At 43.2% G+C, this 26,537-nt stretch overlaps 1 protein-coding gene across 1 annotated transcript in view; it reads left to right on the top strand.

Moving 5' to 3' along the window:
• Nucleotides 1-6,787: 6,787 nt before the first annotated feature.
• ANKRD33B (ankyrin repeat domain 33B) overlaps nt 6,788-26,537 on the top strand; it is a 1,334,158-nt gene continuing 1,314,408 nt past the window's right edge. Inside the window, exon 1 of the mRNA XM_073587622.1 lies at nt 6,788-7,357. Coding sequence (XP_073443723.1) covers nt 6,788-7,357 — 570 coding nt within the window. The remainder of the gene's footprint in view (nt 7,358-26,537) is intronic.

Consider the following 26,537-nt stretch of genomic DNA (forward strand, 5'->3'; position numbering starts at 1 on the left):
ATGAGCTTTATGATGCTTTTTGTTGCTTGAACACATCGTCTCATAAGTATTGTCACTTTTCAGATGTACATAAAACAGCTTCCAGGATAGATCTACTTCTCACTAACATATTCGCTCTAAAATTAAGGACATTCGCTACATGCAGAAGTCCATATCGGATCATACCCCGGTTCTTATTGAGTTCCTTGTGTGTCCTCCCCCTGACAAACCATTCCGCTGGAAGCTTAACTCAGCTTTGTTATAAATACCAGAGTACAAGCAAGAGATAGAAAACATTCTCTTAAACTATTTGAAGGAAAACGTACCTGGTGAAGTAGAACAGTTCACGGTCTGGAACGCCCATAAAGCGGTTCTGAGGGGGTGTCTTATGCAGATCCTCTCCAAACATAAGAAGAGAAATAGGGAAAATATTACAAACCTACAGGCCCAAATTAATGATCTAGTAAAAAACCAAAACAAATTTCCCAGTCCGTCCAGGCTGAGATTTTGAGACGTAGAAAAAGTCTGAGATCTGAAATCTACCAGGAATACGATGCAGCCATCAAAACATCTAGGTATAAAGGATATCCTGGAATATGTTGCAGTCTCCCCTTCATGTACCCGTAAGAAGACTTCAAAGTGCCTTCTGGCCAGGAGTCTCTTGCCACCTCCTGTCCATTCCTTTCCTGGCAGCACATTGCTATGGTCTTTATTATGACTCTTCCCATCTCTTCTGGCTGTTCCGCTCTCTGGGTTGTGATGGATCACTTTTCGAAAATGGCTCACTTCGTTTCTCTGTCTGGTCTTCCGTCTGCTCCTAAGCTTGCCGACTACTTCATGCAGCATATTTTCTATCTCCATGGGTTTCCTCTCCACATTGTGTCTGACAGTGGTGTCCAGTTTGCTTCAAAGTTTTGGAGGGCGATCTGTAAACTTTTGAAGGTGGAACTGTATTTTTCTTCTGCTTATCATCCTCAATCCAATGGGCAGGTAGAGAGGACCAATAAAATCATGTCCGGATTCCTGCCTCATTTCGTCTCCGTGCATCATGATGACTGGGTCAAGTTACTGCCGTGGGCGGAATTCTCTTACAATAATCATGTAAGTGAATCCTCTGGAAGGTCTCCCTTCCAGATTGTTTTTGGACTTCAACCCGGAATCCCTCTTCCCACCTCTGGGCCTTTGGGCATTCCAGCAACTGACATCTATGCAGAGGAGTTTTCTGAAGTGTGGAGAGATACCAAGTCCGCTTTGGAAAAAGCCTCACAACGAATGAAGAAACATGTGGACAAAAGATGCCTGTATGCTCCAAACTTTACATAGTAACATAGTAAGGCCTCTTTCACACTTCAGTTTTTTTGCATCAGTTCAAATCCGCCAAAAAGGCAGAGAAGCGGATCCGTTCTGAACTGATGTGAACGGATGGCAAAGGATCCGTTTTCAGACGGATCCTGAAAATGAGGAAATTGAATGGAAACGGTGGCCGGGACGAGAGAGAGAGTGAGAGAGAGAGAGAGAGAGAGAGTGAGTTTTTTTTTGTCCGGCAACCTGAAAGAATTTCGGGTTAAATTAGTCTCTGGAGGATCCGCCAGAAAAAAAACGTTGCAAGCTCCGTTTTGAAATCTTTGAGGATGGTGACGGACAGCAACTTTTGGCGGATCCTCAAAAAAAACGGATGCAACGGACGACAATCCGTCACAATCCGCCATTAATGTAAGTCAATGGGGGAAAAAACGGATCCTCAAAAGAAAATTGAGGATCCGTTTTTTTCAAAACCTGGCTGATTGTGACTGATTGTAAAAAACGGAAGTGTGAAAGAGGCCTTAGTAAGGCCGAAAAAAGACATTAGTCCATCCAGTTCAGCCTATAAAATTCTGGCAGAATAAATCCCCAGATCTACATCCTTCTAAAGAACCTAACAATAACTGTAAGATGCAATATTGTTACACTCCAGGAAGACATCCAGGCCTCTCTTGAACCCTTCGACTGAGTTCGCCATCACCACCTCCTCAGGCAGGGAATTCCAGATTTTCACTGCCCTAACTGTAAAGAATCCTCTTCTATGTTGGTGGAAAAACCTTTTCTCCTCCAGACACAGAGAATGCCCCCTTGTGACCGTCACCTTCCTTGGTATAAACAGATTCTCTGAGAGATATTTGTATTATTCACTTATATACTTATACATGGTTATTAGATCGCCCCTCAGTCGTCTTTTTTCTAGACTAAATAATCCTAATTTTGCTAATCTCTCTGGGTATTTTTTGATAGATATTTTTCTTTTGAAAATTTTTTTGGCAACATATACTCTTTGTTTCTCCTTGTTTTCAGCATATATTGAGTCGCCAAATATTATGGGTATTTGAGATTTACTGGTATTCTTGTATGCAATCTCTCTGGGTATTGTAGTTCTCCCATCCCCTTTATTAATTTTGTTGCCCTCCTTTGTACCCGCTCTAGTTCCATTATATCCTTCCTGAGCACCGGTGCCCAAAACTGTACACAGTACTCCATGTGCGGTCTAACCAGATATTTGTACAGAGGCAGTATAAGCTCTCATCATGTGTATCCAGACCTCTTTTAATGCACCCCATGATCCTGCTTGCCTTGGCAGCCCCTGGCTGGCACTGGCTGCTCCAGGTAAGTTTATCATTAAGTAGGATCCCCAAGTCCTTCTCCATGTCAGATTTACCCAGTGGTTTAACGTTCAGTGTGTAATGGTGATATTGATTCCTTCTTCCCATGTGTATAACCTTACATTTATCATTGATAAACTGCATCTGCCACCTTTCGGCCCAAGTTCCCAACTTATCCAGATCCATCTGTAGCAGAATACTATCTTCTCTTGTTTTGACTGCTTTACATAGTTTTGTATCATCTGCAAATATCGATATTTTACTGTGCAAACCTTCTGCCAGATCGATAATAAATATGTTGAAGAGAATAGGTCCCAACACCGACCCCTGCGGTACTCCACTGGTCACAGCAACCCAGTTAGAGAATATACCATTTATAACCACCCTCTGCTTTCTATCACTAAGCCAGTTACATTTACACACATTTTCCCCCAGACCCAGCATTCTCATTTTGTGTACCAACCTCTTGTGTGGCACGGTATCAAATGCTTTGGAGAAATCAAGATATACCACATCCAATGACTCACCTTGGTCCAGTCTATAGCTTACCTCTTCATAAAAACTGATTAGATTGGTTTGACAGGAGTGATTCCTCATAAACTCATGCTGATATGACATTAAACAGTTATTCTCATTGAGATAATCCAGAATAACATCCCTCAGAAACCCTTCAAATATTTTACCAACAATAGAGGTTAGACTTACTGGCCTATAATTTCCAGGTTCACTTTTAGAGCCCTTTTTGAATATTGGTACCACATTTGCTATGCGCCAGACCTGTGGAACAGACCCCGTCGCTATAAAGTCTCTAAATATAAGAAATAATGGTTTGTCTATTACATTACTTAGTTCTCTTAGTACTCGTGGGTGTATGCCATCCGGACCCGGAGATTTATCTATTTTAATCTTATTTAGCTGGATTTGCACCTCTTCTTGGGTTAGATTGGTGACCCTTAATATAGGGTTTTCTTTGTCTCTTGGCATTTCACCTAGCATTTCATTTTCCACCGTGAATACCGTGGAGAAGAAGGTGTTTAATATATTACCTTTTTCCTCATCATCTACAACCATACTTTCCTCACAATTTTTTAATGGGCCTACACATTCAATTTTGATTCTTTTACTATTGATATAGTTGAAGAACAGCTTGTGATTAGTTTTACTCTCCGTAGCAATGTGCTTCTCTGTTTCCTTTTTTGCAGCTTTAATTAATTTTTTAGATAAAGAATTTTTCTCCTTATAGTTTTTTAGAGCTTCAACGGTGCCATCCTGCTTTAGTAGTTTAAAGGCTTTATTTTTACTGTTAATTGCCCCTCTTACTTCTTTGTTTAGCCACATTGGGTTTTTCCAATTTATTGTCCTTTGATTCCCACAAGGTATAAACCGCTTACAGTGCCTATTAAGGATGTTCTTAAACATTTCCCATTTATTTTCTGTATTCTTATTTCTGAGGACATTGTCCAAGTCAACCAGATTAAGGGCATCTCTAAGCTGTTCAAACTTTGCCTTCCTAAAGTTCAGTGTTTTTGTGACTCCCGGACATGTCCCCCTAGCGAGAGACAAGTGAAACTGTATAATATTGTGGTCGCTATTTCCTAGATGCCCAACAACCTGCAGATTTGTTATTCTGTCAGGTCTGTTAGATAGTATTAGGTCTAAAAGTGCTGCTCCTCTGATTGGATTCTGCTCCAATTGTGAAAGATAATTATTCTTGGCTATTAGCAGAAACCTGTTGCCTTTATGGGTTTCGCAGGTCTCTGTTTCCCAGTTAATATCCGGGTAGTTAAAGTCCCCCATAACAAGGACCTCATTATGGGTTGTAGCTTCATCTATCTGCCCGGGGATAAAGTGTAGCTCTCCTCCAAGTAAATCTATTTGAAAATGCCCTTCTACAAATTGGGTCCCCGCTTCAGTGGTCCCTTTGAGGTCTTGAAACAAATCAACGCAGTCTCGTATAAATTGAAATTGCCTGCCTCATTACGTGTGCCTAATTCTTTTCATATTTCTTTCCTCAATCCAGTAGTCTTGTGCTCCTTCTTTAAGGACATGGGTACTGCTCCTGATCCCGTCAGTGATGAGAATGTCTTTAAGGTAGAGAATATTTTGGCCACAAAGAGGGTAAGGGGAAAAATCTTTTTCTTATTGGAATGGAAGAGCTTCGGTCCTGAGGAGAGGTCTTGGGAGTCCAAAGAGAATATCCAGGCTCCTCTCCTACTGGAGAGATTTCTTGCAGGCTTGAAAAAGAGGGGGCATAAAGGGGGTAATGTAGTGCCGGCACCCGTACCTCCGTGGGGGTCCCATCAGGGTCCCCGCTCTCGGTCCGCTCCCCGCTGCACAGACTCGATCCCTGGCTCTCCTCCTGCTGCTGCTTCCTGGCTCGCAGCCAGCACGTCTCTGAGTATGACTCTGAGGGTCCGCGTGTGCACGCTCCTGGTCTCTTAAAGAGACAGTGCACATTTTTCAAATATGCTCCGAACCAATGATAGAATAGTGAGTACTATTTCTGGCTCCTCTGCCATAGAGGAGGCATCGTAGCAACAAGTGTTTCCTGTTGCTAGGTTCCAGTTCCTTGTACTGTTGTGCCTGCGTCCTGTCTGTGTACTGCCAGTGTCCAACCAGTATCCTGCTAACAGTGCTTTTCTTCTCAGACTGTCTGCCGCTCACTACTCCGTTAGCTAGGACGATACCAGTGCTGCCTGTGCCAGTTCCATTTCGCTCAGCCGCTTGTCACTCCGTCACCCGGGACGACGTTGGTACTGCCTGTGCCAGTTCTGTCTTGCTCTGTCACTTGCCGTGGTCAAGACCACCGCTACCTGCTATTTTGGCTTGTCCACCTGTTCTGCTGGGTCAGCTACCACGTGTCAGTGGTCTAACTGGAAGTAGCACCTGCGTCCCTTGGACATTCCAATCTTACCCTGCTCGAGGGGTTTTACTATGGGTGTCTGGGGCTCACATAGTCATGCCCCCTTTGGAGCCCCTCCAGACCTTGGTCCTGTGGTTCCACTAAAATATCAATAAACGAATGTACACTGCAACATGTGTGCCTCCGCTTCCATTTGTTACAGGCTGTAGGTAATAATCATCATCATTAACAGAAATGAACTCTTAAAATAGATCAATCTGCTTGTAATGACTCTATATAACATATATTTCACTTTTTGTATTGAAGAACTGAAATAAATTAACTTTTTGATGATATTCTAATTTTGTGAGAAACACCTGTATACAGTCATGGCTGAAAGTGTTGGCACCCTTGAAATTGTTTCAGAAAATGAGGTAGTTATCCCAGAATATTATTGCAATTACGCATGTTTTGTTATACATACATCTCTAGTAAAACAGTGTAAACAATTGTATGCAAATATTTTGGCTCAGAAAAATACACCTCTATAAATGAAGGTTAGATCGATATAGAACTTGAAACAAACAAAAGTCTCACCTGCTATATTTGCATGATTGTGCTTTGCTCTGCAGTACCGAACATCAACAGATGCACATCTCCCATTTAAATCTCTTAAAATGTGCTCTGATGTCAACATGCTAAGCTGGATTTTCAATCTTCTCAGAAATGATGATCGGATTAAGAAGATAGACTTTTCCAAATGTCTTTTCTCCATTCAAGGCAGACACTAGAGGAACCTGTTACATGTTATGATTCTGCCTTACAAAAAACAGTATTTAATGCAATATATTTTTCTAAAGGAAATGTAGATCTAGTTTGAGTTATCTTAGGAAGCTTTGACTATTTTAATACTACATTGACATTGAAGAGTGGATCATATTCCATTCCTGAATGTGAGTATAAGAACTAGACAATTATTTTGGGGCTTTACCTTTTGTTTTCATAACTTTGCAATCCTATCTACTATAATGGAGATAAATATTGTTATAAAAATCATTGTCATTTAGCAATAACAAGCAAGGTTTTGCATTGATGTTTTAATGTCTAGTTTGTTTACTTAATTTTTTAGCAGCATTTTAATATACAAAATATACAACTACTTTTTATATAAATTGACTTTTTTTTATATAAATTGACTTATTTTCATTGTTGTGAAACCATGATTTTCATTATGGCTTATTAAACTATCTAGGCTAAGTGTACCAAATCTTTAATGCCATTTAAACTTTAATTATTTTTTGAATTAACTGATTTTTTCATCCTGTTAAGATAAATGGTTCTTTTATCTGGAAAACAAAATACAGAAAGAGAGGAAAAGATAGAAAAGCAAAGGTTAGAGGTGCCTACAATTGGAGAAGAGAATGATTCCACTGGCCTAGTAAAGGAAAAAAGTGAACTGGAGATAAAAGATGAAACTATTAATGAAGTACAAGATGATTTTTCATGGCGGGGTACAGGGGACCCACTGCCACAGCTTATTGCAGTTCTTCCTACCATGGAACATTGCATTACCACTTGCAATTCCAATTTAAATACAGATGAAGAATGTGAAGAATATGATGACTTTTGTGATGTTCGAAGTATCACTTCTGATGACTCCTTTTACCCACCAGATATTGAGACTCCTAGCTACTGGCAGCAAAGTGAAGACAATGAAGATGATGACCTGTTTGAACATGGAGATCTTGATACTGATAGTTATAGCAGTTTGGAAAGTGTGGGAAGTCCAGAACCTCTCACTCTATTTAAAGCATGCAGTACCAATAATATAATTATTTTAAAAGCTCTTATGCGCCAAGGCTTAACCAAAGAAGAAGTTGAAGAGTCTGACAAAAACAACAGAGTGAGTACAGTTTGGTATAAGTATGCATATATTATTTTTTATTATTTTAACAATTTCATAATGCTTGTAAAGCAACAAAAACAGCATTCTGGTTTAAACTAATAGTATTTTCTATGACAGTAAATTTCCAACACGTGAGTAAAGCTTGTTTCAAGATTATGCTAAAATTAAATCCGTATTAAGTTGAAAACACCTGCTGATCACTTAATAAGTTGAATAACAAAAATGTCTACATTGATATGCTATCAAGTATACTTTCTAAAAACAAATTATTCAGCTTTGCAATGTTTAGCTTGTAGAAAAATGAAAAATAATTGGCAAAATTTATGTCAAAATGATCACTATTAACAAAAAAAATAACGAACATATGTTTTCTGTGTTTTCCTCCATGAATGCCTCCAGGGACCAGCCAACATGTATCATACACAATAGATTTGTGTGGCCTGACAATATTGTGCATGGGCAGAATTATGGATCAAAAGTGTAAAACGGAGACATTTTAAATTGCTTTTTTACTATAATTAATTTAAGATGAGTGTAATCATTTATGTGCTAATTCCCTGCTTGTGTTATGGCTGATTGTTCACACACTACTAGAGGTCTTATCATCCAAACTGGCAGTATCATAATTGCCTGTAATGTTGTTGGTTCAACTTAAAAGACCTGCTGTCGGCCCAGAGTATTTGGCTGTAATATTGGCATAGAAATTACAGTGCGAGACAAAAAAAATCTTTACATTTCTGAGGCAAAAAAACTTTTATATGTAAACTCCGCATCATGATTTCACATCTCAAAAGTCGACAGAATGGGGGAGATAATCAAAAACTGTACAATAGCAAAACTGGCTTAGTTGCCCATAGCAACCAATCAAAGCACAACTTTCACTTGTCACACTGCTCTGGTAAAATGAAAGCTGCACTCTGAATGGTTGCTAGAGGAAACTAAACCAGTTTTGCTATTAGACACTTATTATCTCCCCAATGGGTTAGAAGAAGCTTAAAATGGAAGAGAAATCCAGCGCCTTGATGCTGCTCTGCTTTTAAAAAATGATCCCACTTATGGAAACTATTCGTTGAGTATAAAAAGTGGCATTATTCTTCATAGAAAATGTCTGCTCAGCGATAGTTAACTTTTGTTGGTTAATAAGGTGCAAAAGTGAAAATTGCAGAACAGTAAACTTATTACCGTAATGTAAAGGAATAACTTATGCTGCTTCATTTTTCCTGGATACACTTTTGGTTTTAGATAAAACGAAAACTCTGCTTCAGTGAATCACTTTCTAAATGTTGTTCCACAAATAGAATTTTTTTTGCTAGTTGCATTGTTGTATCACTCTTACATTTGATATTGTAAATTTTCTTTTCAATTTACTGTGATAAAGTATTAGCTGACAGCTGCAGGTTCCTACATGAAATGTTGCATGCTCCTTGTAAACCTTTTTTCATGTCTTATCCCATTGACTTCTCTATTGGAATTTTATAAATTCATAAGGCTAGGTTCCCATTGCGTTAGGGACATCCGTTTAAACGGATGCATTAACGCTGATGTCATTTTTGACATCTTTTGTGCCCTAGCGCTAATGGTATGTGCTAGCGCATGGTAGCATTTCGCTACCATGCGTTAGCCATACAGGTCTATGCACAGCGAACGCATCCATTCACTGTGCGCTAGACCCAATACACTTGAAAACGCAGACCGATATTGGCATGTGTAAGGATACGTTACTATAATTGCGGCCAATACTGGCGTTAACGCATCCGTTACATAGCGTTAGTGCCGCTATGTAACTGATGCGCTCAACGCGTGGCCCCTAACGCAATGTGAACCTACCCTAAGATAAACAAAAATTAATATTTGTAACAAAATCTGCCACAAAAATGCATGTGTGATTGTTTTGGACCAATTCCTGGGTTTGGCCAACAGATGAGTCAAAATTTGGATAGAAGCACTGCTGCTCTGGATAACCTGAGACCAGTCCTCCAGTGCCATAGAAATCTCTATATATAAAACTGAATGTGTATGTGTGTGTGCATCACCAACCAATCACGAAGCATCTTTCATTTCACCTGAGCTGTTTAAAAGAAGCTGAGCTGTGATTGGTTGCTATGAGCAAGTTTTCCCACTTGACAACACCTCAGCCAACACTGACATGGTGGGAGAAATCTAGCATCCCCGGAAACGTAAGGTCCAGCCATTGTCTGCCCCCTGAAAGGAGCAGAGAGCACATGACAGAAATGAATCCCTCCTAACATGTCTATATACGCATCACACATCCTCCATCCATAGGCACATCTTCCGTCTTAAAGGGATCTCCTGTATGGAAGTCAGGGCAAATCCATCCAGCACTCTGGTTTTGACCCCAGGCCTCTCTTAAAGGGATCCCCGGTAAGGAAGTTAGGACCGTTCCACTCAGCTCTGTGGTTCTGACCCCAGAGTCTCGTAAAGGGATCATTGGTATGGAAGTTGGGGCAAATCCACTCTGTGCTTTGGTACTGACCCCAGGCCTTTCTTAAAGGGATCCCCAGTATGGAAGTCTGGGCAATTGCCTTCAAATGCTCTAGTACTGTCACAGGCTCTCTTAAAGGGATCACCTGTTTGGAAGTTAGGGCAAATCCCTCAGTGCTCTGATTCTGACCCCAGGATTCTATTAAAGTTATCATTGGGATGCAAGTCAGGGCAAATCCACTCAACGCTCTGGTTCTGATCCCAGGCTCTCTTAAAGGGATCCCCAGTAAGGAAGTGAGGGCAAATCCACTCTGCGCTTTGGTACTGACCCCAGGCCTCTCTTAAAGGGATCTCTGCTATGGAAGTTGGGTAAATCCTTCAGCGCTCTGATTCTCACCCCAGGCTTCTATTAAAGGGATCATTGGTATGGAAGTTAGGGCAAATCCACTCAGCGCTCTGGTTCTGACACCAGGCCTCTCTTAAAGGGATCCCCGGAATGGAAGTTAGGTCTGTTCCACTCAGCGCTCTGGTTCTGACCCTTGGCTGATGTGGGACATTAGGGGTAGTAGTCTGGTGCCTCTAGCTGATGGGATGATGTGGGATATTAGAGGTAGTAGTCAGGTGGCTCTGGCTGACGGGATGATATGGCATATTAAGGGTAGTAGTCCGGTGGCTCTGGCTGATGGGAAGATGTGGGATATTAGGGGTAGTAGTCCGGTGGCTCTGGCTGATGGGATGATGTGGGATATTAAAGGTTGTAGTTTGGTGGCTCTGACTGATGGGATGATGTGGGATATTAGGAGTAGTAGTCTGGTGGCTGTGACGGGATCATGTGGGATATTAGTCTTAGTTGTCCAGTAGCTCTGGCTGACGGGATGATGTGGGATATTAGGGGTAGTAGTCCGGCGGCTGTGATGGGATGGTGTGGGATATTAATGGTAGTTGTCTGGTGGCTCTGGCTGATGGGACGATGTGGGATATTAGGGGTAGTAGTCCGGTGGCTCTGGCTGACGGGACAATGTGGGATATTAGGGGTAGTAGTCTGGTAGCTCTGGCTGACAGGATGATGTGGGATATTATAGTGAATGTGGCTATGCGGAGTGGGTGGGGCTCTACACTCAGCTTTATATATATATAGATATAATCATAATTTGTTATAACTAACCGTAGTTACTATGCCTGGGCAGCGCCGGGCTCTTCAGCTAGTCTCTATATATAAAAATGAATGTGTGTGTGTATCACCAACCAATCACAAAGCAGCTTTCATTTCACCAGAGCTGTTTAAAAGAAGCTGAGCTGTGATTGGTTGCTATGAGCAACAGTTTTCCATGCAAACAATCACTAAGCATCTCTCATTTCACCAGAGCTGGTTAAAAGTAGCTGAGCTGTGATTGGTAGCTATGACCAACAGTTTTCCCACATGACAACACCTCAGCAGACACTGACATGGTGGGAGAAATCAAGCATCCCTGGGAACATAAGCTCCCAGCCATTGTCTTCCCCCCAGAAAGGAGCTTAGAGCACATGACAGAAATGAATCCCCCCTCCCGTGCCTATATACACATCACACATCCTCCATCCAATAGGCACATCTTCCCTCTTAAAGGGATCATTGGTATGGAAGTTAGGGCAAATCCAGCCAGCGATTTGGTACTGACCCCAGGCCTCTCATAAAGGGATTTCCGTTATGGAAGTCAGGGAAAATCCCTCAGTGCTCTGATTCTGACCCCAAGCTTCTATTAAAGGGATCATTGGTATGGAAGTCAGGGCAAATCCATCCAGTGCTTTGGTTCTAACCTCAGGCCTCTCTTAAAGGGATCCCTGGTATGGAAGTTAGGGCAATTTCACTCAGTGTTCTGGTTCTGACAGCAGGTTCTCTTAAAGGGGTCCCCGGTATGGAAGTCAGGGCAATTGCCTTCAAATGCTCTGGTACTGACCCCATGCTCTCTTAAAATGGATCTCCTGTGTGGAAGTTAGGGCAACTCTCTCAACGCTCTGAATCTGACCCCAGGATTCTATTAAAAGGATCTTTGGTATGGAAGTCAGGGCAAATCCACTCAGCACTCTGTTTCTGATCCTAGGCTCTCTTAAAGGGATACCCGGTATGGAAGTGAGGGCAAATCCACATTGAGCTCTGATTCTGACCCCAGGCCCCTCTTAAAGGGATCCCCGGTACAGAAGTGAGGGCAAATCCACTCTGCGCTCTTGCTCTGATCCCAGGCTGATGGGATGATGTGGGATATTAGGGGGAGTAGTCCGGTACAGACACCAGGCCTCTCTTAAAGGGAACCCCGGTATGGAAGTTAGGGTAAATCCCTTAGCGCTCTGATTCTCACCCCAGGCTTCTATTAAAGGGATCCCTAGTATGGAAGTTAGGACCATTCCACTTAGCGCTCTGGTTCTGACCCCAGGCTGATGGGATGATGTGGGATATTAGGGGGAGTAGTCCGGTGGCTCTGGCTGACGGGATGATGTGGGATATTAGGGGTAGTAGTCCGGTGGCTATGGCTGATGGGATGATGTGGGATATTAGGGGTAGTAGTCGGAGACACCATACCAGAAGCGTATGATCAGTAAGCGGCACTAGTACAAATTGATGATTGATGATTACATGTATACGTCATCTCCAGCAACCAAGCTCCTTGTACTAGTGCCGATTCCTGATCATACGCTTCCGGCATGGCGGCTCCCACACTTCCCTGGTAAGCAGCACAACTTCAATGTATCAATGTATTTGTTGATTTAATTATAGCTATATAATGGGTACAGGTCACTAGCATTGACTACCCCTGACGAAGCCACCCTGAGTGGCGACACACGTCGGCTATTCCTTCTGCCTTGCCTGTCTCTATGTGTGCTCCACATGTTGCAGTCACTGTTGTCCCATGATATTCATTCATGGGCAGCTACTTTAGTGTTTAGTCTAATTCTTTATTATTTTTTTTCATTTAATCCCTCACCCTGCCTTTTTTCAATAGGTCCTGTTTGGGCTACTGATGATTTGTGCCCCACATTGGCTTTTTCCCTGATTGGACTAACCATTTTATATCTCTGTGCTTGTATTTGGTAAGCCATTCTGTGCATTTATATTTGGGTATGGATAGCCTATTTAATCAAGGAAAGGTGTGTTAGGACCCACAAATATGAGGAGCCGTGACATGGCTTGTGGGCTTATCTATTTTGGCCAAAATCTCAACCAATACCTCATTTAATGTATTTATCATATGCATTAATTTTTTGCACTTTTTATCCTATCAGTCTTTGCAGGATGCAGCTAGGCCTCTTTTTGGCTTGGTTTATTGTGGCGTCTGTCCCTGTGTTTTGCATACTATAGTGCTAGTACAGCACGCCTGATAATACTATGGGCATCATTAATAGGCTGCAAGCCAGACACTTTACATCACACTTACCTGTGTGACTGGCGTCCTATGCAAGCCATATCAATGTGCAATTTTTCCTACTAGGCAGCCAACCCCTCCATAGTCTGGTAGGTGTAGGGGGGGCTGTTTTTATCAGTAGTTTGCACCTGTGCTTCCCCTTGCCTTTATTAGTGGAGGCCTGCTGCATCCTGCTAGATGTGCATTTGTCATCAGACAGGGTTTTGGAAGGCCAAATCTCATGGTATGTGTGTTTTTTTGCTTTTTTTTATTTCTTTTCTATCTTAGCTGTTAGGTGTGTTTTCACATCTTTATGTGTGAGGGTTTTGGTCATTTGGCAATTTAGTGATGGTATGCTATTTATATAGTTATAGCAGAGGCGTAGCTAGGGGTTTGGTTCAGGGGGGACGAAACTTCTGATTGGGCCCCTAACCAGAGAACCTAAGCAGATGACCGCGCTGTTGCTAAAAATAATCTATATATAAAAAGACCAATATTGATATTACGTCTCCGCTGTGTGCTGGTCTGACTGCAGCACAGCTCCTGAAATTGGAGCAGAGTCGCCGCCGAAATCAGCGTGGGAGCAAGGAGGAGAGGTGAGTATAGTGGGGTTTTTTAATTTATATAGTGAGTCCTGGTTGCATGATTATGACACCCCGTATGTGGGGCGGTAGCACGATACCCGTATGAGGGGGCAGCATGATATACCCCATATGAGGAGGGGGCAGCATGATACCCAGTATAATGGGGGGCAGCATGATACCATGTATGAGGTGGGTAGTATGATACCCCACATGAGGGGGCGCAGCATGATACCCCATATAAGGGAGGGCAGCATGATACCCCATGAGGGAGGCAGCATGATACACCATGAGGGAAATGCATTATATTCTGAAGAGGCTACATTATATTCTTTGGGGGGCTGTATTATACCATATGAAGGGGGCTACATTATAAAGAAAGAAAGAACAGAGAGAGAGAAAGAACAGAGAGAGAAACAAAAGAAAGATTAGAGAGAGAAAGAAAGAACAGAGAGAGAGAAAGAAAGAAAGATTCTATAAAGATACTATAGCAGCCTGGCTCCCATTGTAATGCCCATCTGAGCCTCCCGGTGCAGGACATATCATGATCCGCTCACATGGCCGACATCCCCAAGTCCAAGGCGATCCCGCTGTCTGCGCTGGAGGAGGAGGACACGATGATGGATCTGAAGCATTCCCTGAAGTGCCTCCATGCTTCCCTCACAATCTCCTCCTGAAATTACCTCCTTTCTGGTCAGCTTCTAGCACATCACTTCGGGTGGAACGTCACATGTGAATTTTAAAGTGCTCCTCGGGGCTCTGCCATGTACTGCTGTGTCCGCGGAAAAAGTAAGCTCCTGGCCGGGGCAGTGGGGCAGACTCCCTCTCAAAATCGGGACTGTCCCACTGGATCCGGGATGGTTGGGAGGTATGAATGCTCCCCAACATAAACCTTTTACACACATGGCTCCGCACACCTCATACACACACAGTTCCACTTTATATAACTCGTACACACATGGCTCCGCTCCATACACCTAGCACACTCACGGCTCCACTCAGTACACACATGTGTTGTGAGTCCATTTTTCCCTTCACCATTGAGGTCTGATGAACTCCCTCCACTGGTGAAGGAAGGTAGTGAGGCTGATTACCAAACACATGGGCAGCTAGATGATGACTGGGTGGCTGGAATTGAGGACTGGATATAAGGCTGCCGACGCCCTTCTTCCTGGCTGGTGATTTTCCTGCTGGATTCTTGGAGACCAGTCTGATTCCTGCATCTCAAAGCTAAGTTTTTCTGCTCTGCTTTGTACTCTTCAGTTTTGTTTTTGTTTTGCCTTGTCTTTTGGGAGTTCTGCCATCCCCGGCTGGGGGTGAGCTGAATTCCATTTTTGTCTCTGATCTGTTGATCTTTTGCTCTGTCTTCAGAATATACCTGAGTGCTGATATAGTCTTTTGAAGCCTAGCGACTTCAGGGCCTGTTTTTCCTATCAGTCGGTTGGCTCATTTTCATAGGGTTTTTGCGGATGGCAGACAGCAGCTTTCCTATCCTGTCCTATGTAGTTAGCTTGGGCCCCATCATTTGCTCAACCTATCTTTTTATCTGTGTTAGTGTTTTCATCTTGCTTCACCGTCATTATATGTTGGGGGCTGCCTATTGCTTTGGGGTCTGCTCTGGGGCAGTTTAGTTTTTCCCCTTTCTGTCTTTAGGCTATATAGTTCTCCAGCTGTGATCGAGGGGTCTAGGGCACCGTAGGAACCCCCCACGGCTACTGCTAGTTGTTGTGGATAGGTTCAGGGGTCTGCAATCCGATAGCTGCCAACCTCTCTGGTTTTTCTGGACTTAGCTTGTATTTTGTTTTTTCCTCCTTCAGTGACTCATCATAACAGAATCACCAGCCAGGAAGAAGGGCGTCGGCAGCCTTATATCCAGTCCTCAATTCCAGCCACCCAGTCATCATCTTGCTGCCCATGTGTTTGGTAATCAGCCTCACTACCTTCCTTCACCAGAGGAGGGAGTTCATCAGACCTCAATGGTGAAGGGAAAAATGAACTCACAACAGTGTTTTCTCCACTTCTCCCCAGTCGCATGATGTTCCTGACTATTTGGCTGACTTTTATGATGTATTTAGTGAGAATGAGTCTGCGTCTTTGCCTCCTCATAGGAGGTATGACTGTGCAATTGAGCTGAACCCGGGGTGTAAATTCCCCAAGGGTCGGCTTTTCAATTTATCTGTACCCGAGCACGAGGCTATGCGATCCTATATTAAGGAGGCATTGGAGAAGGGTGATATTAGACCATCCTCTTCACCCTTAGGTGCTGGGTTTTTTTTCGTGGCTAAAAAGGATGGTTCATTAAGGCCTTGTATTAACTATCGTGCCCTCAACAAAATTACTGTTAAATATCAGTATCCGTTACCCCTGATTTCTGATCTATTCTCCAGAGTTAAAGGTGCTTGCTGGTTTACCAAGCTTGACCTCAGGGGGGCGTATAATCTTATTCGCATTAAGCATGGGGATGAATGGAAGACGGCGTTTAATACTCCGGAGGGACATTTTGAGTACCTGGTGATGCCTTTTGGGCTCACTAATGCCCCTTCTGTCTTCCAGTGCTTCATGAACAATATATTCCGAGACTTTGTGGATAAATTTTTGATTATCTATCTGGATGATATTTTGATCTTCTCCAAGAATTGGGACTCTCATGTGGAACATGTTCGGACTGTGTTCCGGATTTTGAGGGAGAATTCCCTGTATGTCAAGGGATCGAAATGACTTTTGGGGTACAGAGGATTTCATTTTTGGGATTTATTTTGTCTCCGTCAACTATTGAAATGGACCCGGCCAAGGTACAGGCCATTTATGATTGGGTTCAGCCCACTTCTTTGAAGGCCCTCCAGAAGTTTTTGGGTTTTGCTAATTTTTATCGGAAATTTATAGCTAATTTTTCTGGTATTGCCAAGCCATTGACGGATTTGACTAGGAAGGGTGCTGATGTGCTGAATTGGTCTCCGGAGGCTGTTTTTTCCTTTCAGGAGCTGAAGCGAAGATTCACTTCTGCTCCTGTTTTGCGGCAACCTGATGTCTCACTCCCGTTTCAGGTGGAGGTGGACGCTTCTGAGATTGGTGCAGGAGCGGTGTTGTCCCAGAAAGATCCTGTGACATCTAAAATGAATCCTTGTGCTTTCTTTTCCCGAAAGTTCTCCCCATCCGAACGTAACTATGATGTGGGGAATCGGGAACTGTTGGCCATGAAATGGGCATTTGAGGAGTGGAGACATTGGTTGGAGGGAGCCAAACACCAAGTCGTGGTCCTTACTGACCACAAGAATTTGATTTACCTGGAGTCGGCCAAGCGCTTGAATCCTAGACAGGCTAGGTGGGCCTTGTTTTTCACACGTTTTGATTTTGTGGTCTCTTTTCATCCAGGCACTAAGAATGTCAAGGCAGACGCCCTCTCTAGGAGTTTCCTTGCTGATTCTCCTGTAGTGACTAAGCCTGCTACCATCTTAGGCGAGGGGGTAGTTCTTTCTGCCATCTCACCCGATTTGAGACGTGCTCTGGAAGAGTTTCAGGAGGATAAACCTGAGCGTTGTCCCAGTGGAAAGTTGTATGTTCCTGACCAGTGGAGGAAGAGAGTGATGTCTGAAGTTCATTGCTCTGCATTGGCTGGTCATCCAGGTATCTTTGGTACTAGAGATCTGGTGAGTCGGTCTTTTTGGTGGCCCGCCTTGTCTCATGATGTCAGGAATTTTGTGCAGTCCTGTGGGACTTGCTCCCGGTCTAAACCTTGTTCTCGCTCTAGTGGCTTGTTGATGCCTTTGCCGGTCTCCAGGAGGCCATGGACCCATATTTCAATGAATTTTATCTCTGATATGCCTGTCTCTCAGAGAATGACTGTTATTTGGGTGATTTGTGATAGATTCTCTAAGATGGTCCATCTTGTACCACTCCCTAAGTTGCCATCTTCCTCTGAGTTGGTGCCCTTGTTTTTGCAACAGGTGGTTCGCTTGCACGGGATTCCTGAGAACATAGTATCTGACAGAGGAGTTCAGTTTGTGTCTAGATTTTGGAGGACTTTCTGTTCCAAGCTGGGAATTCAGTTGTCCTTCTCCTCTGCATTTCACCCTCAGACCAATGGGCAGACGGAGAGAACAAACCAGACTTTGGAGTCGTATTTGAGATGTTTTATTTCTGCCGATCAGGATGATTGGGTTTCATTTTTGCCCTTGGCCGAATTTGCTTTAAATAATCTATGGCTAGTTCTGCCACTTTGATGTCACCTTTCTTTTGTAACTTTGGTTTTCACCCTTGATTTTCTTCAGGGCAGGTGGAGCCTTCTGCCTGCCCAGGTGTTGACACTGTGGTGGAGAGAATGCACCAGATCTGGGACCAAGTAGTGGATAAGTTGTCTCTCTCCCAGGAAAAGGCCCAGTGGTTTTCCAACTGGCGTAGGACCGTTGGTCCCCAGTTTAAGGTGGGTGATATGGTTTGGTTGTCATCAAAAAGTATCGCTATGAAGGTGGCTTCTCCTAAGTTTAAGCCTAGATTTATTGGACCTTACAAGATTTTGGAGATTATTAATCCGGTCTCTTTTCAGTTGGCTCTTCCTGTCACATTTAAAATTCATAATGTGTTTCATAAGTCCTTGTTGAAAAGGTTTGTTGAACCAGTAGTTCCTGTGGTGGCACCTCCTGACCCTATATTGGTTGAAGGTAACATGGAATATGAGGTAGAGAAGATACTGGATTCCCGTCTGGCTAGACAGAGACTCCAGTATTTGGTTAAGTGGAAGGGTCAGGAGGATAATTCCTGGGTCTCTGCCTCTGATATTCATGCCGAAAGATTGGTGCTTGCCTTTCATCGGGCTCACCTGGATCGCCCTGGTGGCATGGATGAGGGTTCGGTGACCCCTCCTCAAGGGGGAGGTACTGTTGTGAGTTCATTTTTCCCTTCACCATTGAGGTCTGATGAACTCCCTCCTCTGGTGAAGGAAGGTAGTGAGGCTGATAACCAAACATATGGGCAGCTAGATGATGACTGGGTGGCTGGAATTGAGGACTGGATATAAGGCTGCCGACGCCCTTCTTCCTGGCTGGTGATTTTCCTGCTGGATTCTTGGAGACCAGTCTGATTCCTGCATCTCAAAGCTAAGTTTTTCTGCTCTGCTTTGTACTCTTCAGTTTTGTTTTTGTTTTGCCTTGTTTTTTGGGAGTTCTGCCATCCCCGGCGGGGGTGAGCTGAATTCCATTTTTGTCTTTGATCTGTTGATCTTTTGCTCTGTCTTCAGAATATACCTGAGTGCTGATATAGTCTTTTGAAGCCTAGCGACTTCAGGGCCTGTTTTTCCTATCAGTCAGTTGGCTCATTTTCATAGGGTTTTTGCGGATGGCAGACAGCAGCTTTCCTATCCTGTCCTATGTAGTTAGCTTGGGCCCCATCATTTGCTCAACCTATTTTCTATCTGTGTTAGTGTTTTCATCTTGCTTCACCGTCATTATATGTTGGGGGCTGCCTATTGCTTTGGGGTCTGCTCTGGGGCAGTTTAGTTTTTCCCCTTTCTGTCTTTAGGCTATATAGTTCTCCGGCTGTGATCGAGGGGTCTTGGGCACCGTAGGAACCCCCCACGGCTACTGCTAGTTGTTGTGGATAGGTTCAGGGGTCTGCAATCCGATAGCTGCCAACCTCTCTGGTTTTTCTGGACTTAGCTTGTATTTTGTTTTTTCCTCCTTCGGTGACTCATCATAACACACATGACTTCACTCCATAAACTTCGTACACATGTGGCTCTGCTCCGTACACCTTGCATACACGCGGCCACGCTCTGTACACTTTGTACACACAAGGCTCCACTCCGTAAACCTTGTAAACATGGCTCTGCTCCATACACCTCGTACACACGCAGCTCCACTCCATACACCCCATACACACATGGCTCTGCTCAGCTCCATACACTTTGTACACACAGGGCTCCATTTCGTATGCCCCATACACACGGCTCCGCTCTTTACACCCCATACACATGGCTTCGCTCCATACACACAAGGCTCTGCTCCATACACATGTGGCTCCACTCCGTACACACACAGCTCAGCTCCGTACACTTTGTACACACAGGGCTCCGTTCTGTACACCTCGTACACACACGGCTCTGCTCCGTACACCTTGTAAAAACACGGCTCTGCTACGTACACCTCCTACACATCTCCACTTCGTACACCTCAGACACACACGGCTCCACTTCGTACACACATGGCTCCACTTCGTACACTTTGTACACACATGGCTCCGCTCTGTACACCTCGCTTGTAAACACACGGCTCCACTCCGCACACCTCGTACACATACAGCTTTGCTCCGTACACCTTGTACACACATGCTCCGCTCAATACACCTTGTACACACACGGCTCTGCTCTGTACACCTCGCTTGTACACACACGGCTCTGCTCCATACACCTCTCCCGTACACACAAGGCTCCGCTCTGTACAACTCGTACACACACGGCTCCGCTCCGTACACTTCATACACACACGGCTCCACTCCATACACCTCGTACACATGCAGCCCCGCACACCTCGTACACAAGCGGCTCCGCTCCCTACAACTCGCTCATACACATGCGGCTCTGCTCTCTACACCTCGTACACACACAACTCCGCTCCGTACACCTTGCTCGTACACACATGGCTCCGCACACCTCGTACACACACGGCTCCGCTCCATACATCTCGTACACATGGCTCCGCTCCGTACACCTCATACACACATGGTTCCTCTCAGTATACCTCGTACACACACGGCTCCGCTCTGTACACCTCGCTCGTACACACATGGCTCCGCTCTGTACACCTCGTACACACATGGCTCCGCTCCATACACCTCGTACACACAGCTCCGCTCCGTACACCTCCTACACACATGGTTCCTCTCAGTACACCTCGTACACACATGGCTCCGCTCCGTACACTTCGCTCGTACAAACATGGCTCCGCTCTGTACACCTCGTACACACATGGCTCCGCTCCGTACACCTCGTACACACACGGCTCTGCTCCGTACACTTCGCACACACACAGCTCTGCTCCGTACGCCTCGCACACAGACGGCTCTGCTCCGTATACCTCGTACACACACGGTTCCGCTCCATACTCCTCATATACACGGCTCTGCTCCGTACACCTTGTACACACACAGCTCTGCTCCGTACACCTTGTACACACACAGCTCTGCTACATGCAAGCTGTAAGCCAATCCTGACCCCACACATAAACTTCACTTCATCCAGCACTATGACAACCAGCACACTGAGGCCCTTGATCATGTGACCCCTGACTCCTCCCTTCCTGTGTTCTCATCACAGGTCCTGTGCACACAGAAGAGAGAACAAAGCAGAGCAGGGAGGGAGATGATCGATTCTCCTTGCTCTGCAGCAGATACAGTTACAGTGGGTGGGCCGTCTCAGAGCGCGGGGCCCAAGGCCACTGCCCCCCCTGCCCCTGTGGTAGCTAGGCTACTAAGTTATAGAGTATATTTGCATACATATGAGTTTGGTTCAAGGTTTAAAGCTCCATTCTAAGCTTAAATGCTGTCTTGTTATCTCACATGTGTGACTATTTTAATGTTTTTTTGTTTGTCCCTTTGTACCTAATAAAATTTCTGCATAATATCCAAGTTTTGTGGTGATCCCCTTATTATGGCCTATATCTTTCTCTCTGCTGCACAGGTCAGCAGTCAGTATCACACAGGATAGGATTAGATACACAGCTCAGCAGACAGTATCACACAGGATAGGATTAGATACACGGTTCAGCAGTCAGTATCACACAGGATAGGATAAGATACACGGCTCAGCAGTCAGTATCACACAGGATAGGATTAGATACATGGCTCAGCAGACAGTAACACACAGGGTAGGATTAGATACACAGCTCAGCAGACAGTGTCACACAGGATAGTATTAAATACACAGCTCAGCAGTCAGTTACACACAGGATAGGATTAGATACATGGCTCAGCAGATGGTAACACAGAATAGGATTATGTACACGACTCAGCAGATGGTATCACACGATAGGCTTAGATACACAGCTCAGCAGACAGTATCACACAGGATAGGATTAGATGCACAGCTCAGCAGACAGTAACACAAAGGATAGGATTAGATACATGTCTCAGCAGACAGTATCACACAGGAGAGGATTAGATAGACGGCTCAGCAAATGGTATCACACAGGATAGGATTAATTACATGGCTCAGCACACAGTATCACACAGGAGAGGATTCGATAGATGGCTCAGCAGTTGGTATCACACAGGATAGAATTAGATACATGGCTCAGCACACAGTACCACACATCCTGATAGGATTAGATACACAGCTCAGAAGACAGTATCACACAGGATAGGATTAGATACCCAGCTCAGCAGACAGTATCACACAGGATAGGATTAGAAAAACGGCTTAGCAGACAATCTCCCATATAAAAAAAAATCATATCTATCCCTTCAGAGGTGCAGACACAAATGTGGAATAAGGAAGCTGTATATGCAGCTATATTCCGACAAGCCTACAACTTGCAGTAACCACCGATCCACCAAACCGCTGCATGACCAGCTCTACCCTCGCCTACTGTATCCTCACCCATCCCGTTGTAGATTGTGAGCTCTCGTGGGCAGGGTCCTCTCTCATCCTGTACCAGTCGTGACTTGTATTGTTTAAGATTGCTCTACTTGTATGTATTATGTATACCCCTCCTCACATGTAAAGCGCCATGGAATAAATTCTGCTATAATAAATAATAATAATAATAATAATAATAATAATAATAATAATAATGCAAGTTTAGCATGATAAACCACTAAGGCATATGTGTTGTGAATAGAGTTGAGCGATACCAGCCGATACTTGAAAATATCGGATCGGAATGGATCGGCCGATCTTAAAAAAAAGTATCGGCATCGCCGCTTCCGATACCAGGAACCAATGCAAGTCAATGGGGCCAAAATATCGGAATTAAAAAAAACCCTTTCTTTGAATGTATTGTGGGAGGTGGAGGAGACATTAAAGCCATCGAGGTTTAGCCCAATCAAATGGAATAGCAGGAATTAAACTTTTTTTTTAAAGACGTTAGGAGTTACAAAGATATTGACTATGTTAGCCTCATTTATATTTTGCCAGACATGTATGTCTTCTTCTTCTTTCTTCTTTCTTCTTCTTTCTTCTTCTTCTTCCTTTTTTTACCTTCTTCTTCTTCTTCTTATTCCTTTTTTTACATTCTTCTTCTTCTTCTTCTTCCTTTTTTTACATTCTTCTACTTCCTTTTTTTACATTCTTCTTCTTATTCCTTTTTTTACATTCTTCTTCTTCCTTTTTTTAAATTCTTCTACTTCCTTTTTTTACATTCTTCTTCTTCTTCCTTTTCTTACATTCTTCATATTCTTCTTATTCAACAATTATTATTCTACATATTCAACTTCTTCATCTTCTTCCTATTCTTCTTCATCATATTCTTATTTGTGTCAGGCATTCCTGTAGTTGTTACCTAGAAAAGTTAGAAGTTTACACCTTCCGTTCTGCCTGTCACAAAAGATTTACAACAGGATTTGTCCGCGTTCAGTTTGGCCTGCAGCAGCAGGCCTTTTCCAGGGGCACCACGAGGAGGAACGGACTCACCCCCATACACTGCTTAGTCTTCTTCTGTTTATAAATAAGATAATATCATTTGCTCAGAGTATTAGTCTTATGCTTAATGTTCTTCTGCTTTGTTTTTTTATGCTTCTTTGTCTTCTCTCTCTTGTTGTTCTGCATCTTGGTGGTTGTCTTCCTGTTCTTTGTTTAAACTAGAACAACATGGGAAGGGAAGCAAAAGACCAGAAAAAGCCATACACCTGACAAATGCTATTGAGAACTCTGCTATTAGAAGTGGAAAGGAAGAACAAAGACGAAAGAATCTAATTAATAAAAATATTGGAGAAAGAGAAACCAATCACAAACTAAAATGTTTCTATACTAATGCACAAAGCATGGGCAACAAACAAGGAGAATTGGAACTACTAACACAGGAAAAGAAATATGATGTCATTGGAATCACTGAAACTTGGTGGGACAATACACATGATTGGAATACAAGACTAGAAGGATACAACTTATTTGCAAGAAACAGACTTGATAAACGAGGAGGGGGTGTCGCATTGTATGTTAGAAACGCGTATATCTGCACAGAGATTGAAGCTTCAGAGACTGGGAGTTCTGTGGAAACTGTTTGGGTAAGAATACAAGGACAGAACAATGGAAAGGACACCATTGTAGGCATTTACTACAGGCCGCCTGTGCAAGCTGAAGCTATGGATGAACTCTTTATGCATCAAATGGCCAAGTTCTCCAAAAAATATGACATAGTTGTCATGGGAGATTTCAACTATCCAGACATTTGTTGGGAATCTCTCTCAGGCAAAACTAACAGGTCAAGGAAATTCTTATCCTCTCTTGCTGACAACTTTATCTTCCAAAAGGTAAGGGAGAAAACAAGGGGAACTGCTACCTTGGATCTAATCCTTATAAACAGGGAGGAAATGGTTAAGGAGGTAAAAGTGGCTGGGACCCTAGGAGGTAGCGACCATGCTATTTTAGAATTTTGGATAACTAGAGGCGGAAGACCTGTGAAGACTCAGACGTCAAGGTTAGATTTCAGAAAGGCAGATTTTAAGGGATTCAGAAAGAGAATTGGAGGGATCCAATGGCTGGATATCCTTAAAGACAAAAATGTCCAGGAAGGATGGGAAATCTTGAAAAATGAAATTCTCAAAGCACAGTTGTTAACAATTCCGAAAAGAGGGAAGAATAGGAAGCAGTTAAGGAAACCAGGATGGATGAACACAGAACTTAAGCACATGCTAAAAAGGAAGAAAAAAATGTTTATAAAATGGAAAGAGGGAGGCATATCTAAAGAAGAATATAATGCTGTCTGCAGAACCTGCAGGGCACAAATCAGATTTATCTAAAGCTGAAAATGAATTGAGGCTTGCAAGAGATGTCAAAAGCAATAATAAAGGATTTTGGGGATATGTCAAAAGTAAAAGAAAAGTCAAAGATGCTATAGGATTTTTACAGGATGAAAATGATGAAATGGTAAGACAGGATGTTGAGAAGGCTGAACTTTTAAATTCCTATTTTGCATCTGTTTTCTCTCAGAAAGGAAATGTAACATCAACTGTTATTCACTGTCCTATTAAGGGAATAGAAGAATCCAGGATATCTATAAACAGAAAGATAGTGAGGAAACACTTAGCTAGCCTAAATGAATTCAAGTCTCCAGGTCCAGATGAATTACACCCCAGAGTACTGAAGGAGATAGCAGAAGAAATTTTTGAACCCCTCTCTATAATCTTTGAAAATTCTTGGAGAACAGGAGAAGTGCCAGAAGACTGGAGAAGAGCAAATGTTGTTCCTATCTTCAAAAAGGGGAAGAAGGTGGACCCAGGTAACTATAGGCCAGTGAGTCTGACTTCTATACCAGGAAAGATCTTTGAACAAATTATTAAACAACATGTATGTCAATACCTGGATAAGAATGAAGTGATTAAACAGAGTCAGCATGGGTTTGTAACTAATAAGTCATGTCAGACTAACTTAATTTCCTTCTATGACGGTATCACTGATTGGGTGGATCAAGGAAATGCTGTAGATATAGTATATCTTGACTTCAGCAAAGCATTTGACAAAGTCTCTCATACAATCCTTATTGAAAAAATGATTAAGTATGGAATGGACAAGGCAACTGTTAGGTGGATTCATAACTGGCTTAGTGATCGGACCCAAAGAGTGGTCGTAAATGGCTGCACATCCAGTTGGAAGAATGTCTCAAGTGGGGTACCACAGGGCTCTGTCCTGGGCCCTGTATTGTTCAACATCTTTATCAACGATTTAGATGAAGGAATTGAGGGTAAACTGATTAAATTTGCTGATGACACAAAGCTAGGAGGGATAGCTAATACTAGAGAAGAGAGAGAGAGGATTCAAAAAGATTTAAATAAACTGGAGAAGTGGGCAGCAACTAACAGAATGGTTTTTAACAGGGAGAAATGCAAAGTACTACATCTGGGCAATAAAAATGGAAAAAGCATATATAGAATGGGAGGAATAGGGCTAAGTGACAGCACATGTGAAAAAGACTTGGGTATACTAATAGATCACAGACTGAATATGAGTCAACAGTGTGATGCAGCAGCAAAAAAGGCAAATGCAATTCTAGGATGTATTAACAGAAGCATACAGTCTAGATCACGTGAAGTCATTATTTCCCTCTACTCCTCTTTGGTCAGACCTCATCTGGAATATTGTGTCCAGTTTTGGGCACCACATTTTAAAAAAGACATCAACAAACTGGAGCAAGTTCAGAAAAGAGCGACCAGAATGGTGACCGGTCTGCAAACCCTGTCTTATGAGGAAAGGTTGCAGGATTTGGGAATGTTTAGTTTGCAAAAGAGAAGACTGAGAGGAGACTTAATAGCTGTCTACAAATATCTAAAGGGCTGTCACATTGTAGAAGGATCAACTTTATTCTCATTTGCACAAGGAAAGACTAGAAGCAATGGGATGAAACTGAATGGGAGGAGACACAGATTAGATATTAGAAAAAACTTTTTGACAGTTAGAGTGATCAATGAGTGGAACAGGCTGCCACGAGAAGTGGTGAGTTCTCCTTCAATGGAAGTCTTCAAACAGAGGCTGGACAGACATCTGACTGGGATGATTTAGCGAATCCTGCTTTGAGCAGGGGGTTGGACCAGATGGCCCAGGAGGTCCCTTCCAACTCTACGATTCTATGATTC

The sequence above is a fragment of the Dendrobates tinctorius genome, unplaced genomic scaffold (genome assembly GCF_039654945.1).
Source record: "Dendrobates tinctorius isolate UK_male_01 unplaced genomic scaffold, ASM3965494v1 ptg000100l, whole genome shotgun sequence".
Lineage (NCBI taxonomy): Eukaryota > Metazoa > Chordata > Amphibia > Anura > Dendrobatidae > Dendrobates > Dendrobates tinctorius.